The sequence below is a fragment of the Podarcis erhardii genome (genome assembly GCF_964252035.2).
Source record: "Podarcis erhardii genome assembly, chromosome: 8".
Classification (NCBI taxonomy): domain Eukaryota; kingdom Metazoa; phylum Chordata; class Lepidosauria; order Squamata; family Lacertidae; genus Podarcis; species Podarcis erhardii.
Genome location: NC_138499.1, coordinates 28,353,215 through 28,367,349, shown reverse-complemented (window position 1 = coordinate 28,367,349; position 14,135 = coordinate 28,353,215). Strand labels below are relative to the sequence as shown.

At 40.6% G+C, this 14,135-nt stretch overlaps 1 protein-coding gene across 3 annotated transcripts in view; it reads right to left on the bottom strand.

Annotated features, from left to right (window-relative positions):
- MMP16 (matrix metallopeptidase 16) overlaps positions 1-14,135 on the bottom strand; it is a 185,466-nt gene that overhangs the window by 27,235 nt on the left and 144,096 nt on the right. For all 3 annotated transcript variants that reach the window (XM_081874328.1, XM_081874329.1, XM_081874330.1), the window contains one exon: positions 3,387-3,537. In XM_081874328.1, coding sequence (XP_081730454.1) covers positions 3,387-3,537 — 151 coding nt within the window. The remainder of the gene's footprint in view (positions 1-3,386; positions 3,538-14,135) is intronic.

Genomic DNA, 14,135 nt, shown 5'->3' with positions numbered 1-14,135 from the left:
GGATTTTATTTTTTTTAGAGGAAGGGTGCACAGAATCTGCCTGCACATAGATTAAAATCACTGAACAAATGAAGTCCATCTTTCCATGTACAGAAAAAGAGATTCACTAATGGCAAAATTCAAAGATAAAATGGGTTTGATCACGATGGCCTCCAATTACAAAGCTGCAAGTGAGTTCAGAAACAGGGTAATAAGGGGAAGAGCCAACTGATTTTTTAAAAAAACAAAACCAAAACCAACAGGCATTCAAGCAAAGTATAGATAAAGTCCTCTGGCACTATCTCTTGCACAGCTCTAGCAAATTTAACTGAGTTCTGCCGGGCAAACCCTACTTCATGGGATTAATTCAAGATTGTACTCAGTAGAAAAATCAGCATAGATTTATCCAGCATGGTTGTGTACTTTTCTATTTATATCACTACTTTTCTATTTATATCACTACTTTTCTATTTATATCACTACTTTTCTATTTATATCACTTCCTTGGGACTTCCTCATTCATGTGTACATTCTCCTTGTGGTTTTCCAGGCACATTTTTCTCCTAAGAGGACTATAGCATATTTTCACGATCTTAGCAGGGAGGCCATTTTGCTCCTTTGACTTTGGCATCACCTCTCGCCTGTCTCTTTCATGCCTGACAACCTCATTGCTACTAAAGAAGCAACAGTGGGTTGTCCTAATTCAGAAAGAAAACCGTAATAGGCTTATTCATGCAATTAAAACCAGCAGGAGGATTGAACTCTAACATTACATTAAGAAGGGTGGGGGGGAGGAAGGTGATATAAACAATATGTACTGTGAAGCTTAGTGGGATATGGGCTTATTCCCACTGGTGGTCAATATCCTGTAATAGCTCAATTATCTTGGCATGGCTCATGTTCTTCGATCTTCTTCTTACATACTGTATTGCATTTATGTCCTGCTGAGGTTCATTATGTTTGTTACAGTTCTAAGTAGCAGCCTCTCCATCAGCAGAAGTTTCCTTTGATAGTTCCCTCTAGGTTGATTTTTTTAAAGTGTATTGCTCAAGCTAATAGTATTTTAGGAAGACCTTGACTTAGCATAGCTGCCTTTGGAAATAAACCTACTATACAAAACCTCAATCGAATAAAACTTACAGAAAGTGTAAGTCACAAATGCAGAAACAGGATGCCAACCATTGTCTTGGTCCCAAGAACCTGCAGGTTGAAAACTGTTGCCCAGGAATAAACTTTAAAAAAATAACAAATCTCCCTATCTGCAGGAGACAAACTATAGGACAGGTTTTGTTCACAGTAGATGCTGATTGCAATATGCTTGAAATTAAACATACTTTTCAGGCATCAAGATGTTGCCTACTTCTTCTCCCAAGGCTGGTACACAGAAAAGAAGGCTCCATTTATAAAACTGATTGTGGCAGTCTTCATAATATAGACTTATATAGCTCAGAAAGGCAAACAAAATTAGCAGCACAGTTGGGGAAAAGATTTAAACAGCATGCATGCTTGCAGGGATGCAACTGAGAGTCTCACACACTCCATAGTGGTCCTACTGCCTATGGTGCCCAGTAAAATTGTTGGTGCTATATTCTTCTCTGTCTCTCTTTCTTTTTATTTCTTTTTATCTTCATTTCTTGTGTTTTCTCTTTCACATTTTCCTTCTATCCACTCTACTTTTGCCTGTGTTTTATCTTTTGAGAAATGCACAGGAAGGTGATGGATGGAAGGTGAAAGATCCTGTATGAGAGACAGGGAAGGGGAGATGTCCCAAGGTGGGCTGGGAGAAGGAAGGGAAGCTACCAGGTGACTCCTGGGAAGGTCCATACCCCTTTGTGTGAAACAAGCGTTGAGTTCTACCTCTGCTAGAGCGCTTTGTATTTTTTCTTTCTTCTCCTCTTTCTCTTTTTTCCCTTTTATGTTATTTTCTTTTTTCATTTTCATTTAGATTAATCTGTTTTTATTGTATTTTATGCTGAAATATATATATATATATATATATATATATATATATATATATATATATATATGAATATATATATATATATGGAAAAAAACACCAGGAAATCTAGTTACGCACACAGGGCTCATTCCCTGAATTGCATATATACACAATGTTATTCAATATACTGAGAGCATCTTTACATTCAAGTGTTTCCAAGTGGATTTGAATATCAGAGGAAGGCCCATAACTATTTACAGCTGCACAGCTGTGACCTGACCATGAAGGAAATGAGGAAAAGTCCATTCTCCTGTGGTTTCTATAAGCATCTAGGCAACAGGAGTTGCACTTTGGTCAGTGCTACACATTCAGGAGCTCCAAATCTCACACAGAGCTTCCAAATAAGCAAGGACATCTCAGTGTTAAGGTAGCTCCATATATATCTCCCTTGTGAAAGGTTGAAATCATTGAGATACTATCAAAGTAGAAAACATGAGCTAGGCAGAAAAATATTTTGGTGGTGCCAAGATCCCCTTAAGACAGATAGAAGTCACAGCATGACTTCCCATCGCCTTTAGGGTCCAAGGGGGAATTGATTCATGCCCCTGTACTAGACGTTCTGCTCTCTGCTAATCTTTCTGCAGGACAAAACACTAGGACCAATCTTTGCCACAGCTTCATCTTGGTCCAAAATAAGGCAGCAGGAAGTTGGGGAGACAGAGCAGCAGGGAACTGGAGCAAGGGAAATCTCCTTCCTCTTCTATCAGTGCTTGTTTGCCATGTTGAGGTAAACCCTACTTAACTATCAAGAGCACTGAGGATTAAAACAATGCATTAACAAAAGTCACAGTTCATTTTAGAAGCAATCCATCACAACACTTGCTTCACACAAATCACATAATGCATAAAGCTAAACTGCTCTGAGAGTACGAAGCAGATTGTAGGTCTTCTGTCATCCTCCATTTCTGTCGCCAAACTCATACTGAAATTGTAACACTTTGTTTTCAGTGTTGTGACCCTAAATTCTTTTGTGCTAGGATTTCAAAAGTACCAGCACAGAAGTGAAGGGAGATAGAAAAATATGCAAATTCATTGAAAACTTTCAGTACCTAGGTCTCTGAAGTTATTTGACATCACCTGTAAGATGTATATAAAACAATTAATTGCAGGCTAAATGAAAATAAATGACAAATGAATGTGCACAGTAGAACCTGAAACCTCAGAGACTTGCTTCCCTTGACAGAGAAGATTTATAATAGTTGGGCAAACACAAAAGATACAGGTCTTAACCTGTGTGGAAGCGTACATATAAAGCCTTGAAATAGTAAACAGTCAACCCAACACTAAAAATTCCATGTGTGTAATATTTTTCACAAGGCCATTGGAAAACAAAGGAACACAACCAGTCATACACAAATGCTATGAAAATAACAGGTTGATTAGTCCCTTCCAGGATGAATATACCAACCTATCTCCTTTGAAGAAGTAGGTTTTCCCAACGTCTTCCCACCAAATTGCTGAATCAATACCATGGGGTGGAATCCCACTGCCCAATGTTATCAAATCGTGAGGATATCCTGGCTGGAGAGTAGTGTCCTTGAAGACCCAGAACTTGTTACCTGAGAGCAGAGGGAAGGGAGAAAGATCCACATTAGCTTCTCATACTATCATTTGTTGATAAATGTATCCAACAGGCTCTTTCCCCTGAACTCTCCCCAAGAAATATGTAAGACATTAATTAGAAAAAAGAACACAACAGAACACAATGCAGATATCAACATATGAACCAATATCCAGACATTGGCTGTCATTCTTCAGAATTCCAAATATGCTGCAGAATCCAAAATTCCAAATGGAGCAGGCCGCCACAATTTGTGCTGTGGATCACCAAGCTGAAAGCAGCTCGTCAACCATGAATAGTGGCCCACCAAGAGACTTCATATGCTGCTTGGCTGTAAAAATGGGTTGTGGTGAGCTGATGATTCATGGCTACTGGGCTGCTTTTGGTAGGTCATGAGAGGTGGAGGCCTGCTGTATTTGAATTCTGCAGCATATTATGAGCTGCCATGGAGCGAAAGGCTTTGTCTGTGGTAAGATCAAGAAATGCCCAAGTTTAGCAAGCTGCTTGAGCTACAGAACTGGAAAAACTTCAGCTGGTGATGTAGTTCCTTAGAAGCAGGCTGTCAATTTGTAGTGCGGACGTGCCGCAAGACACCCTTAGGCATAGAAGCTAATGGGAAAGTAGATACATTTCTCAACACCAATCATTTTAGAAAATGACATGTACAAAAATGGGAACCCATATCCTTTCTTGTGCTTAACAAAGTATCCACGCAGACTTGCCTCATGTACACATATCAGCCCTTAGGCACTGTTTTTGTTACAAACATTTTTAAAGGAAACTTTAGTTCACCCCAAAGATTGAGGATCAAGTCTGCGCTAGAGTCACTGTGATGGAAAAACCAGAGGGTTGTTTCACGGTTTGTTTTATAGAGATCCCTCAGCGGCATTAAATAAGGGAAGTCTTAAAGAGTAATAAGAGGATGCAGGGGGGAAATCAGGAAATATTTTGTTTTCTTCAGCCAGTATCTTTGAGATTTACAGCATCTCCTTTTGTCACATTTTTAATTAGGAAATGGGATACGGTTTCAATCCTTCCCATGCTCAACTTGCGAACTAAATCTTTCATCAGCTCCTTTGCAACTGCTTAACAATCCTCTTTCAAGCATGAGAATGCTCCTACTCCTACTCCTACTTTTCAGATACATTCTTCTTATTCATGAAAACATTCACGTCATTCTATCGCCTCCCCAATATGCATCACTAGTAGTTGGGGTTGTTACAACTTACCTGGATGGAAGTTGGGTAGGGCAGAGTGATGGTGAGGTCGGGACTATGAAGACACACCAGTGGGAGGGCAAGAGAGGTTCTGCCGGTGTGTCTTGGTAGCCCCAACCTCATTGCCCCACCCAGTGCCATCCAGATAAGCTACAGAGAGCAGCACTGTGGCTCTGATCTACCACACAAATGTGGCATACTGATATGCACCATTGTTTTGATGCTCTTCTCCCCAGTGGAACACATCCAAGATATTCAGGATCCATTCAGGTGCTTTTAAACTGCATTCATAGCGAAGGGATGATGATGCACGTGCTGCTTCTATCTCAAACCATGTCACAATGAGTGGAGAGAACTGTAGGGGGATAGTAGGTGTGTTTGTCTGAACGTAAATACCGTATTTTTTGCTCTATAAGACTCACTTTTTCCCTCCTAAAAAAAAAAAAAAAAAAATCCTTCCAGTAGCACCTTAAAGACCAACTGAGTTAGTTCTAGGTATGAGCTTTCGTGTGCATGCACACTTCTTCAGATACACAGTGTGCATGCACACGAAAGCATGCAGGAGATGACAGGCTTATACTGCCACAGCTGTCATCATTATCACGAAGTGTGCATGCACACGAAAGCTCATACCTAGAACTAACTCAGTTGGTCTTTAAGGTGCTACTGGAAGGAATTTTTTTATTTTGTTTTGACCATGGCAGACCAACACGGCTACCTATCTGTAACCTCCTAAAAAGTAAGGGGAAATGTGTGTGCGTCTTATGGAGTGAATGCAGGCTGCGCAGCTATCCCAGAAGCCAGAGCAGCAAGAGGGATTGCTGCTTTCACTGCACAGCAATCCCTCTTGCTGTTCTGGCTTCTGAGATTCAGAATATTTTTTTTCTTGTTTTCCTCCTCCCAAAATTAGGTGCGTCTTATGGTCTGGTGTGTCTTATAGAGCGAAAAATACGGTACGTTCCCTGTGATCGGCAACAGTGTGTGAACAGGATTTTCGATCACAAGGAGGATTACAGTTATTCTGTCCAACATATTTATGACCCAATGAATCCAGCCCAGAGACCAGTGCCTCCTCAATAAGCACCACTGCCCTTTCTCCCTTTGTGTCCATCTGTGGGCCACTGTTGGCTTTCAGGTTCACGGCACCAGACTGTATTGCTTCGTGGCACACAAGTTGCACAGACATGTCTTACACTGTGTGACCATTTATTTAAGCAAGGCATGACTTCCTGAACAATAACTACAAAAGTACCTACCATTGCATAGGCAAATGGAACTACGAGTTATATTTGCCTATCAGATCCTACGCAGCTGATACCTTTTCCTCTGATATTTAGAACTGAACAAATTTAAACTCTAGAAGCTATCTGGATATATGTTATTTGAGTCTCTTGGGCAATGGCAACAGTAATTATTTATATGCAAGATTTCTATTGGTTTCAGACTGATGGAGATGTATTATGCATGCAGGAGATGACGGGCTTATACTGCCACAGCTGTCATCATTATTTGTAGCATGCGCCGTATATAACAAACTCAAGATTTACATGACTGCAGGTTTTCTTTGAGCGAGGAAGTTTATTTTCTGATTCTTCAGCTCCAGGAGTTATATGAGAAAGCATCTGGATTTCAGTTGGAGAAGGAGGTCAGAGAGCTGCACATTTCAGGAGTTTCAGCAAAGAAACAGAATGAGAGCCTTCAAACTGAGAAGTGAATACTGAAAAGGAATTTAAGATAAGGTGCAGGCAAAAGAAAATTATCAAGTTGAAAAATTTACGTGTGGGGGTCAGTTCCAACGTTATCTATCACCCTTTGTGGTGGGCACTGAATGACAGTTTAGTTAGGTGGGTGCTGAACAAGGCAGGCCATAATATTTCTATTGTCTCTACCGTGCATTTCAGCCCAAATGTGTGGACTGTCTCTCCCCCTCTCCCTGCAGCTGGAGGGGTAATATTTGATAAGTCCTCTAATGAACTCTCCAAACAGCATTGGATGAGTCACTATCACACCCTCTGTTTGGAATCTGTACAATGGGAATATCAATGCCCTTTATTTCAGGGCTTTAGAAAGGTTAAGTATGAGAGATTCTTAAGCATTCCATGTGTGTGATAAAAGTGCTATAAAATTAACATTGACATTTGTATTTACCTCATGTAGCAAAGAGGTTAAAAGTGTAAGCTGGGTACTGGAAAGTTCCTTATTTCAAATCTCAGAGCAGTCAGGAATCATTAGGCAAGTTGCTATCTCTGAGCCAAAGCAAATACTTTTTAAAATTTATTATTATTATTATTATTATTATTTGTTTTTATTACCCACCCTTCAAGAAGGTCCCAAGTTGGGTTACAGCATATAGAAACACAATGCAATTAAAACAATAAAAAACTAACCCCACCCATAACCCCCAAACAATAATTCAATACGAGACATTACAAGGAGGGTACCATAGATAAATCCTTCAAGTTTCAAAGAAAAGACAAATAAATCTGCTCTCTCAGAAGCATTGAGCCTGGTTCCAAAAAGTCACAAGGAGGATTGAAAATATGTCGAGAGAATTAAAAGACCTACTGGGTGTCTTCTTTGAATAAACAGTCTTGCTAATTGATCCATCCATGTGATTTCAAGGGCCTTCAAGAGCTACTCCTTTGTAGTAGGCACAGATGCTAATCTTTCGGTTAAACTCTTTTACAGTGTTGCAAATATTGCATAACACTACATGCAGACAACAGGGTTTTTTTTCTGGCCAGCCTTCCTATTAAGCTGTTCTATGGCACAGTGGCAAAGAGAGAACAGGTGAGAAGCTGGGCTGCAAACGTCTGTTGCTGTTTTGCATTTATCTACAAGACTTCACTTGATCCTCAAGCTCATTCTATCCGTATCACATATTCATTTTGCTTTCAGCATGCCTTTTCCTTACACTTGCTTCACTTAAATAAAATAAAATCCCAGAATTTCTATGCAGGCAGTGTTACTTGCTTCTTACCCATATCCTGCCAGTAAATTTTAGCTTTCAAAATGAAGCTGTCAAATAGTGGGATGAGTGGTGTTGAAAGTTATGGCAGCACCAGTGTGAATTTTACAACAACTTTGCTACTGCTGCATTTGGGCTTGGCACAAGTTTTAGCGCTGTGGATGCCTTTGACAGTTAGCTTTTAGCACTGCTTAAATTTCTTGTCACACTAGGAAGAATTTCACAATCTGCATCCCTGCCAGTTAAAAAATATTTACAGACTTATCTGGCATTTCCTCATTACCTATCCTACAGGAAAACTACCATGGAATGCTATGAAAGAATATTGCTATATTTTAATTAGGTGTTCATGCTATATTACCGAACAGCAAAGTTTCTGTACACTCTGAGCCGTTATGCAGAAGATTAAGTACATATCTAAGCACTAAATAGATAAATAAAGATGGGTTTTATGTTATTCGTTTCATTTTTTTCACTCAAGTATCAACTTAAAATGATATTTTACACTTCCATTTGGGATAGTAAAATGCTATTTTCAATCAATATTTGAATGGCCATACAGCACTTTAATGAAATCCAGCCAAGATTTCATAGAAGGAAGATACATTTCAAAATAGGTATATTTTGAATATACCAACTGTACTAAAGAGATAGGGTTTCCTTCTGGCCTCACCTGTGACTGGTGTGTGGCCTTCTGAAAGTTGACCCATGTTTGAGGGGGTTTGGAGCCGTGCAATGTCACCACGCCATGCACGCATGATGTCAGCACACCCCACAGCATGCTCACAGTGTGTGTGCATGCCCCACGGGATGCTGATGTCACTCGTACACACAACGGGGAGGGGGGGCTGACGTGTCATGAAGATGCCCCATGGAGTGCATGTGCAGAGCTTTGATGGAACCTTGACTCCCTGCCCTCCTACTTGGTGCCGGTGCCAGCCAGCCTGTCCCAACTCACTTCTATGCATTCAATGTACAGTCATACCTCTTGTTACGTTCGGTTCAGGTTACGTTCTTTCAGAATACGTCCCGCGGTGAACCAGAAGTAATGGAACGGGTTACTTCTGGGTTTCATGGCTCGGGCATGCGCAGACGCTCAAAATGACATCACGCACATGCGCAGAAGTGGTGAATCACAGCCCACACACACGCAGACACGGGTCACGTTCTGCTCATGTTGTGAACGGGGATCCAGAATGGATCCCGTTCGCAACTTGAGGTACCACTGTATGTGGATATACAGTTTTAATAGTGGTCTTCAGGCAGATTTTATCATTATACAACTCTAATCACTGACGTGTGAATTAAAAACAACTCTCAGTTGTCGGATGAATTTTAATTAATTGACCTTCCTCTATAAAATAGTACATTATTAGGAGTATAGATGAAATGAATCCAGCTTGAGCCGATTATCCCTTTTTTCTTTTTTCTTTGGTATGCAGGGCAAGAAAAGAATAACTAAGTGCTAGAATGTCTAAGATTTCCCATTCACTGTATTATGAAACAATATTTGAACCATATATTTTAAAAGCTTCATGTTCTTGAGAAATTTCTAAAACTGATTTTTTAATATATATATATATATATATATATATATATATATATATATATATAGGAGTCAGCTGAGAAAAGCCAGAAACATTGGCTCTGCCCATTGGCTCTCTCCCACACAGGCAAGGCATAGCCTTTTGAAGTTCCTCTCCTTCAGCCTCAATGGTGAAAGAGGCTTGACAAAGCTCTCCCCTTTGGCTTGGCATTACAAGAGTTTAAATGGTCCTTTGGCCGGGTCTTGGCTTGAGAGAAAATGGCTTAGGATTCTATAGACCTAATTTGAGCAACAAATTCCAAAAGGGGAACGTAGAATCCAAATGAAATTAAAATAACTAAATAGAAGTCACATGCAATCACAGACGGAACAGACAGCAAGGCTGTGATAGGAGATAATGATATAGAAAACACAGGGTGAAGACAGACAGACTTTCTGTGTGTGGTAGAACTGGTTTTGACACTGACCTGAGCAAGTGGTGCTCAACCAGAAGCATGAAAAGCGACCCAGGAAAGACAAGGCACCATGGGACGTCACTGTGCTCCATGAAGAAAGCCAACCATGAGGATTTCACAGCCTATACTGGCCTCTTATTGAGCCCTCCCACAGAAATTAGAAGCTCCTCCCATCCCCATTGATAATAATTTATTTTGTTTGCATTGGCTCAAAGAGAGTCTATTTGAAAGAACAGTGCCTCAGGATATGGACTTTGAGGCAGTAAATTATGGGAGGGAGAGCATTTAATGTTCCTATCACACATGTTCTTTTGCCATTTAAATTGGTCTCCTCAGATTCAGGTTAGGACAGATTCAGGTTGAAAAACAGACTGTCCTCTGTTGTGTCTCATTTTGCCCTGGGACCATATTGTCCCAAAGTTCTGGGAAGGGGGTCGGATGATGCTCCTTCCCTTTGAAGATTTTCCTAAACAGCCCCAAGTGCTGTGCTGCCACAGTCACCTATACTATCTAGCATGCTGGATGTCTAGCATGGAAATGTGACCATGTAGTAGAACCATAGAATTGTAGAGTTGGAAGGAGCCATGAGGGTCATATAGTCCAACCCGCTGCAATGCAGCAATTCCGCCCCCCCCCCAATGTGGGCCTCGAACACACAACCCTGAGATTAAGAGCCTCATGCTCTGCCAACTGAGATATCCCAATGTTTAAGACTGGATTCATAAATTTGACCCTGCAAATCTGAATTTTCAGCAACAGTATTGCATTGCATGTTAGTCTGTGACGAAGAACCTACCACAGATATAGGACTGTGGCTTAGCTATATCAAATGGAAGAAGGGTGGTAGGAATGTAATATATATCCACAAAAAGCCAGCCATGTCAATGGGAACTGACATTTCCTTCACTAAGTGATTTTCATATGACCCATAATTTGTTATGTAAGGGACTTTCTTAAGAAAGAATGCGGACAAAATATGTTTGCCATATTATAATAAAGGCAGTTGTTTATAAGTTGCTTAAGGGTTCAAAGTAAAACTAATCTTCTAGAGAAGGATTAGAGGACAACATGCTTTTGAGAGGTGTAAAATGATTAGATAAATCTAAAAGAAAAATGGTTCTGCAGACTCATCTTACTCTGAAATTTCATTACATGGTAATAAAACATGATTGAATTCTGTGGTTTGCATGCAGTAATATAAACATAACACATGGGGAGGAAAAGATTCGGGTCTTTTCAGAAGATTAAAAATGTTTTTGTCTGCAATGTGTGTCTGCTGGCTCTTACAACAGATGCCAATGGACCATATTACAACAGCAGTGAACATGACAACAAATTGGCAGTGTTTACTTGGGAGTAAGCAACATATAGTTAAATGGTGATTACTCCCAAGAAAGTGTGCATGGGACTGGTGACTAAGATTCATTATTTCTATTTCAGAGCATAGGAGAAAAATGGAGTTGGGCTACAGTAAACGGTTTTTCTTCATCAGGCCATCTATCAATCACTGTGAAAGAATATTCAAAGTCTGAGCTAATGGTCCTTAGCAAACAGGAAGAATGCAGCTTTCATCATACATATGAAGATACATTGAGTTGGTCAACTATGTTCTACTCAGAGTACTTACTGAAATTAATGTACCTAAGTCATTCTTTATTCATTTCAATGAATTAATTAATTCCAAGTATGACTAACATTGGCTACAACCTATCTCACTTATGGACACTATTGGGACACTTCCCTGTCCCCTAAAACACTGAAGTTTCAAATATGAACACTAGAAACCAATTAGACAGAAATTCTCCACACACTCCTACATCTAGAAAGTCAAGTGAAGACATCCTTGAAACATACTACATGAAAGCAGGAGCTGTCCTCTTCACATGCCTGAACCAGACCCAGCTTGGAATGGGGGTGGGTGGGAATATCAGAAAACAATATGAAATCTATATATGCAGAATGCAAACTTACTAGTATTATAAATGCACTGAAATAAAAATGCATGTCTTTGTGTCTTTGTAAAATGATGCCAACAGTATGTTTGCTTAAAACTCCAAACTCACGATGCATTAACACTCTCTCTAGTGGTCTGACTTTTGCTGCTAGTGCTCACATTTTCTCTCTTTCTAGTGGTTTCACTTCCATTGCTTATGTTTACTAAACTGGTGTGTGAGTGGGAAGCCTGTGGTCTCTTGATATACTGGGCCACAGCTCCCACCTTCTCTAATTATTGGTTATGCTGATTGAGGCTCATGGGAGTTGGAGTCCAGCAATATCTGAAGTGCCCTGATGCAATGGATTACCATGTGCATGAATGATGGCATTTATGAGAACAATCACCAGGGAATGGTGGTGGCCTCCCAAGGCCTCGATCCTGGCCAACTGCTGGTTAACTCAATCACTTCCAAAAAGATACAGCTATAGCTATACCTGGAAACCCAACATTTTGTATCCCACCCCCAAACTTTGATTATTTTCTCCCAAGGAGCTGCTACGGTAAAAAAAAAAAAAGGAAGCTGAAAGAGAAGTTGACATGCCTAGCTCTGGCCACAACAGTAACAACTGCAACTTACCTCAGACAAAGGGGAAGACACTGAGGAAGCTATTGAGAGAAAGGGGAAAAGGAAAGCAGTTTCAGGGGAGAGCTATAAAGCGGTGACAGAGCAAGAAGTATTGGGGTCTAGAAAGAAACAACAGAGCTGGGAATGGGAGAAAGAATCAAAGAAAGAAAGCCATGGAGTTGGGGTGCAGGAGAAGATGTAAGTATGATGGGGTGTGAACGGGGTGTTTCTGAATACCAGTCCCTGGGGAACACAAGTGGGAGAGTGGACTACCATTTTGCATCTGGCTGGCCACTGTGTGAACAGAATAGGCTCTGCAAGGCCTACATTCTCAGCATGCCCAGCAGGTATGGTAAACTTAATGCACACAACAGAGCAGCCATTTTGAATTAAGATGGATGATACTATGCCATGTTTGTATCATGCTTGTTGTCTGATACAGCAACCCTCTTCTTAACATCTTTACTAGGGGTTTTAAAGGTCCCTGATGGCATTTCATCTACCCTCCTCACAAACCTTTTGAGCTACAGTATTTTTCAGTCCTTATTAACTACACAGTTAAATTTGAGCGTTTTCATTTAATTCCCTTATTGTTGTTAATGTAAAAAATGCTCGTTTAACAAATCTCGCTTTATAAATAATCATATCCTACACGGATTTTCACTCCCAATGAGCAGGTTGCAATGATAAACTAGTATTTATTCAACATACAGTATAATTTTCACATTACACTCAAATTAGATGCATATTTAAGACCTTTAATTTTAAGGAACAGCTGACGCCTGGTGCAAAAAAAGGGGGGAAACACACCGAAAAATGGGGAGGGGGCCACAGGCTGCTGAAAAACAGTTAATTCCACATGCCATATTTTCTGGGCTTTATGCAATTTTTAATTATGATGAATATTTGCATAAATGCAGGAACTTTATTAATAATTCATTTCCCACCTGAACACTGTAATGTCACTGTATTGGGAGGAAATAAATTATAATATAACACAGGTGACATGATAAGCAAGATAAACAACTGATGCTTAAAATAAGTAACTCTGATTAGAAGGGGGGAAAGAAAATTAGAGGGGAGAAGTGTATCTTTCTATAGTTCATGCTATTTAAAGCACAAAAATTGCACAACTGGCAGCACAGTCCCATGCATATTAATCCATAATTGACTCCCGCTATGATCAGTGGAGCTTATTCACAAGTAAAGGTGCATAAGATTGCAAGCTGAAAACAGGGTAGTTTACACTGGTGGTGGGGGAGATACACTGGTGGTGGGGGAGATACACGTGTTGAGGTGGGGGCCGCCAGGACACTCCAAAGTTGGGGGGCGGGCTAATTGATCATTGGCCACTTATGCGATTGGGGCTTCCCTTGTTGTTGGGAAGAAGTTAATGTTGCCATTTATTGATTGACAGCCAAAAATACTAAAACTCCTTGCAAAAGGCTAGGGCTTCCTCTTTTCACCCGTGCATTGGATTGCCCGTCCCTCCTTCCCTAGAATAGGGTTGTTTGCTTTGACCTTGCTATGCCTGTCATGGGGTCGTCTGCTTTTGAGCAGGGGCCTGGTAGGAATTTTGTCCATCTGGCTGATTGGCTGGGGCCATTTGGTTTTTGCCTACTGCGTAGCAAATCGTCATAACTTGTAAGGTTCGCGTTTAGGCATTGGTTTATAGTTTGGTTGGTTGAGGGGCATGGATTGGCTGTGCCTGCCCCTCTAATGCTGCTGCTGCAAGGGATTCCGTTAAAGGAATTGGGAGCTAACTATTGCTTGTCCACTCTGTCAAGGGGGCTCGGGCCATAGCAATGAGCTCCTGGTTGCATTTGGGGTGAGGGCAGGTTCCCTGCTC